At 43.5% G+C, this 4,463-nt stretch overlaps 1 protein-coding gene across 1 annotated transcript; it reads left to right on the forward strand.

Moving 5' to 3' along the window:
* Positions 1 to 695: 695 nt before the first annotated feature.
* Positions 696 to 1,391, forward strand: CCR75_006573 (uncharacterized protein; the record flags this gene model as incomplete). The annotated part of the gene is made up of 1 exon (XM_067964641.1): positions 696 to 1,391. One exon carries the CDS (start codon positions 696 to 698, stop codon positions 1,389 to 1,391), a length of 696 nt encoding a protein of 231 aa, XP_067816211.1.
* Positions 1,392 to 4,463: the final 3,072 nt, after the last annotated feature.

The following is a 4,463-nucleotide window of genomic DNA, read 5'->3' on the forward strand; positions in this document are numbered from 1 at the left end:
TATATGCCGCTAAGTTGTCCTGGACCTGTCCGATATGGGAGGAATCGTATTGCATAAAGGTTTCAAGCCTTGCATCTGGAACCTCTGGTCCCTGGGACATGATGAACTCAATGTGTTCTGACCCAAACAAGGTTTTGAGCTTCTCAAATGCTGCGCGTTTCGATTCAGAAAGTTCAAGAAAAGTGTCCATTTCAGCAGAGGCTTAGTTTTATAAAGACTCATGCCTAGGTTGGGTACGAGTGTTACCAGGTGTAGTGGAGCTATCTTTCTTATTAAGTCAGAGGAAGCCTTATAGACTCAGTAAGGGAACTGAACTTTATGAAAATATAATCTAAAACTTTTACCCTATCAAAATTAAAATAGATTTCGACCTCCAGATTTATATCTGGCGGCAACCACATATGTTAACCATAATACATGGTATTTTGTGATTTACTATTTTAAAATAAACAAAAGGTATTTTACCATAAAGTAAATGTACCACAACAACGTTCACCAATCGAATGCCCCCATCACTTGCGTTTTTCGAAAAGGCCACTTACACAAGTTAGCTTTTAATGGATGTCAACTTTTGAAATTTAATTTCTGTTTTAAAAAGCAGCCATATTGCGTGTAACGGTATTATCCAATAATTTTTCTGCCAATAATTTAGGACTGGAGCGTCATTCAAAGACTTTTCGAAGACTAAATTTCTGATGTTGTCGGTGCTGCAAACGAACTCACGACCGGCGGTCGCCCGCTCAGCCTTGCAATTATATAAGCGTACTGCCTTTTCAACATCTTCAAAGCCTAAAAAATTGCGGGGTTTCTATCGCTTATGGGACGCGTACGCCTCGCTACTGGTGACTCACCCGCTAAGCACCAAGATTGTGACAGGTGGCACCATTGCAGGACTTGGCGACATCGGTTGTCAGGTTCTTTTGGAAGGCGAACGGAAGGATGCCAAGTTTGATCTCAAACGCACGGCTATTTTTACATTTTTGGGTGGTGTCGCTGTCTCGCCTATTCTTCACGTGTGGTATGGTTTTCTTGGGTCGAGGCTACCTGGAATTTCAAAAGCTACTATAACGAAGCGACTCGTGTTGGATCAAATTATATTTGCACCCGTCTTTCTATCCATCTTCTTGTCGTCAGTGCAGGCACTTGAAGGACACGCCGATGATATTCAAGACAAACTGCGTGCTGACTGGTGGCCACTTACGAAAGCCAATTGGGTCATCTGGGTGCCAGCCCAGATCATAAATTTTCGCTTTGTGCCGGCAACAATGCAAGTGCTATTTTCTAACGTAATGGGGCTTGTTTGGAACTCTTATTTGTCCTTCGTGAGCCATTCAGAGATTCCTAAGACACTTTTTAGCGAAGATAAGAAAATTGACAACGCTAAACATTAGAGGAGCAAGAAAGGATATTTGCATTAAAAGGAATAGCAATTAGACATTTCAATGATCGCAGCAAGGTAGAATACTTTTTGAATACAACCCTTTGATACATTTTGCAACGGGTTAGTCAGATGTTTCTGCGCTGATTGAATGGTTCTGAATACAAAAGATGTCAAGTCAATTAGTGTGAAAAATGCCTACAGAATGCGACGGCCTCATGATCATCTGGATGACTTTGAGCAATTGAGGATATAAGTACGATGGCGACTGTCGAGTGCATTGTCTGCACCCCGGTGTGAACTCGTTTCGGCATCTAACAACTCAACTAAGTGAAACAAACAGATCCGATCCGCGCCGAACTGTGACATCCATGTAATGTTTTTTTCCTCTTCAGGTCTACGGCAGTGCACATATGCCTTACCCAAGATATTGTACGCTTCTAAGTGAACATTTAAAATAAGCAGCATAAAGTCGTTTGGTCTGTAGTTGTTGCTATGCGACCGCACATAGATGTTCTTATATGACCTTCACGCCCTCCATTTCGATTGACCTCCAGCCTATGCATGTTGCATTTCTATTAGTATGCTGAACTTGAGCAAGGCGTCTCTCTTCACTTTGAATTGCCTTTAAGAGCACCATTTCTTTAGTATAGCGCCAGCTGCTCATCTTCCTCCTGTATTATCTTGCTCATAATTTTATCCTGTTACCAGCCAAACTTCTAATTCTTCGGGGTTGAAGACAGCACCAACCTCGTAGGTCTCCTTTCTATCAGTATTTGCGTCTCTAGCTCAACTTCTTCATGGTCGAGGGATGCAAGTTGCGTGGAAACTCGCTTATATAAACTACAAACAAAAATCAGGTAGTTTCAACTCCTTTTTCGCATATTTTGCTTGTCGCCGAAGTTAGTTGCTTCAGTTGCCACCAAAATGCTATTCCTAAAACCTCAATACGTTTTTGTCTTCAAAAACTAAGTGTATGTATCGAAAACACAAAAAGTGTAGTCATTAATCTGTGGAAATACATAGCCTATATAAATTATTTACATAGTGGTTTATTTGTAACGGGGCACTGCGACTTGTACTGTTTCAGTACAAGTCCACTTCGCACTGCTTCAGTTGCGAGTGGTGCCTTACGTTAAGTGACGTGCACTGTTCGTGCAGAGGAAGACTTCTCTTAAGACAACTAGACTTAAGAGGGTAAAAAGAAAACTGTATTAAATATAATTAAGTGTCTCTTGTTCTATCTTTGTAAATGCTAACTTAATTATAATCTAATACTAAACATGTAAATGAATTCTTATCTCTATCTTATCTGTAACTCTCTTTGATTACTCATGCAGCTGATTAGTCTGCGAAATAAATAGATATAATGGCCTATACCTATTTATGGATAAGAATTTTGAATATTACTACATAAAGTAATATCCTCCAAATAGTATCTACCTTTTAGATAATATATTAATTAACAACCTTTAAGTGTTAATTTCATGTAACGATACACCCCGTTACATCACCCCTCCCTGAAACGACAATCACTCTGAATGTCATTGGATGGAGTGGTCGCTATGTGACCACTTAATTTTTAAAACGATGTTGATTTGTCAGATCCATCATTTTAAATTCCATCGCATGAAGGATCAACTCATGCGGGGTGACGATAGTGCTGCACCTTCGGCTGCGGTTCGTGCAGCCGCGGGTGACGCACTGTTATCTCTTGCGGCAGACGGAACGTCTGCCGTTGTATCTTTCACTCGCACAACACTAGATGTTGCGAGTGCACGTGGTAATTCACCACGTGTTTACGACCCCTCTTTGGAGGTCGACTACGAATGCGAGTCGGATGAAATGGCCTACTCGGGGAGAATGGAACAGTCACCGGATAGACGTCAGGCGGCTGACTATGAGCCTTCGAATGAGAGGGCTCATTCTGATTGACGAGTAAACAGTCTATTTGGATCCGACGATGAGGATGATCCCTCATCGCCCGTACAATCTCCTATACGGTCACCTGCACGTGTCTCTGTGCAAGGTGACGACGATGCCGTAAGCCATCGTATGAAAAATTCTTGTAGTACGCCTGCTTTAGTGGGTACCACTCAGGGGAGTGAATACAGTAAAACGTCTCATCTCGCCCCTGAAAAGAAGCCGTGGGTTTTGCCAGAAAAGCTTATCAATAGCTTGTCTGAAGAAACTTCTCCTCCTTATTTATTGCGACAAAGCCACATGGCCTTGATCCCAGCCCGAAGAACTTTCGCGCTGAGGAAGATTTCTATCTCGATGCTTTTCTTAAGCATCGATGGTTTAGTGGCAATAATAAGCGAGATAAAGTCTCGCTTGTGCAAGCCTGGAGCGCGTTCATTTGCAATGTCAAAGACATTGGACGCGAAGCCTGGCTTCAAAAACTAAACGCGAATCGCATTTAATTGGAGAAACGAACTCCAACCGGTGCAAAGTATAAATTGCATCGGTTGTCACGTGAGGCTGGGCTTCCATGCCTCACGTAGGATTATCCCTGTCCGTGTTGTGTTGACAACCCGAAGAGGGTAAAAGGGGATGTCTATTCCCTTTCTTCGCCCTGGGGAAGGGCTCGCATCTCTATTGAGATGCGTGACGCGATTATCGTTTTGCAATCGATTTACGCGCGCCAGGGGCGCGTGTTTTCGGATGGGCCTTCTGAACGATCGGATGAATCTCGTCATACTGACGGACGAGGCCCTCAACGTCCGCTACCAGCTGGGAACGAGGGTCACAGATGTCATGTGAAGGTGGATAATCACGCCAGCGAACAAGATAACTCGTTCGCTGCCCCTCCACATCACGGTGGTTCTGGATACGTTCCACAAGGAAACGCTGACCACCGTGGGAGTCCATCAAGGTTGTGGTGGAGGATGGAAAATTAGATCCGAACCGTATGTCAGATCTGATGTCGAGGATCGACAAAATCGATCACGTTCTCCATGATTTGAAGGAGGGACTTGACCACGAGCACGGCAAGCGTCGCTCGTTGAAGCAGACGGTGCAGGCTCACCATATCGAGCGATTGGAAGACCGTTCGAAGAGTGCGTACCCCATGTTGGAGTACGAA

Source organism: Bremia lactucae, linkage group LG4, assembly GCF_004359215.1.
Source record: "Bremia lactucae strain SF5 linkage group LG4, whole genome shotgun sequence".
Lineage (NCBI taxonomy): Eukaryota > Oomycota > Peronosporomycetes > Peronosporales > Peronosporaceae > Bremia > Bremia lactucae.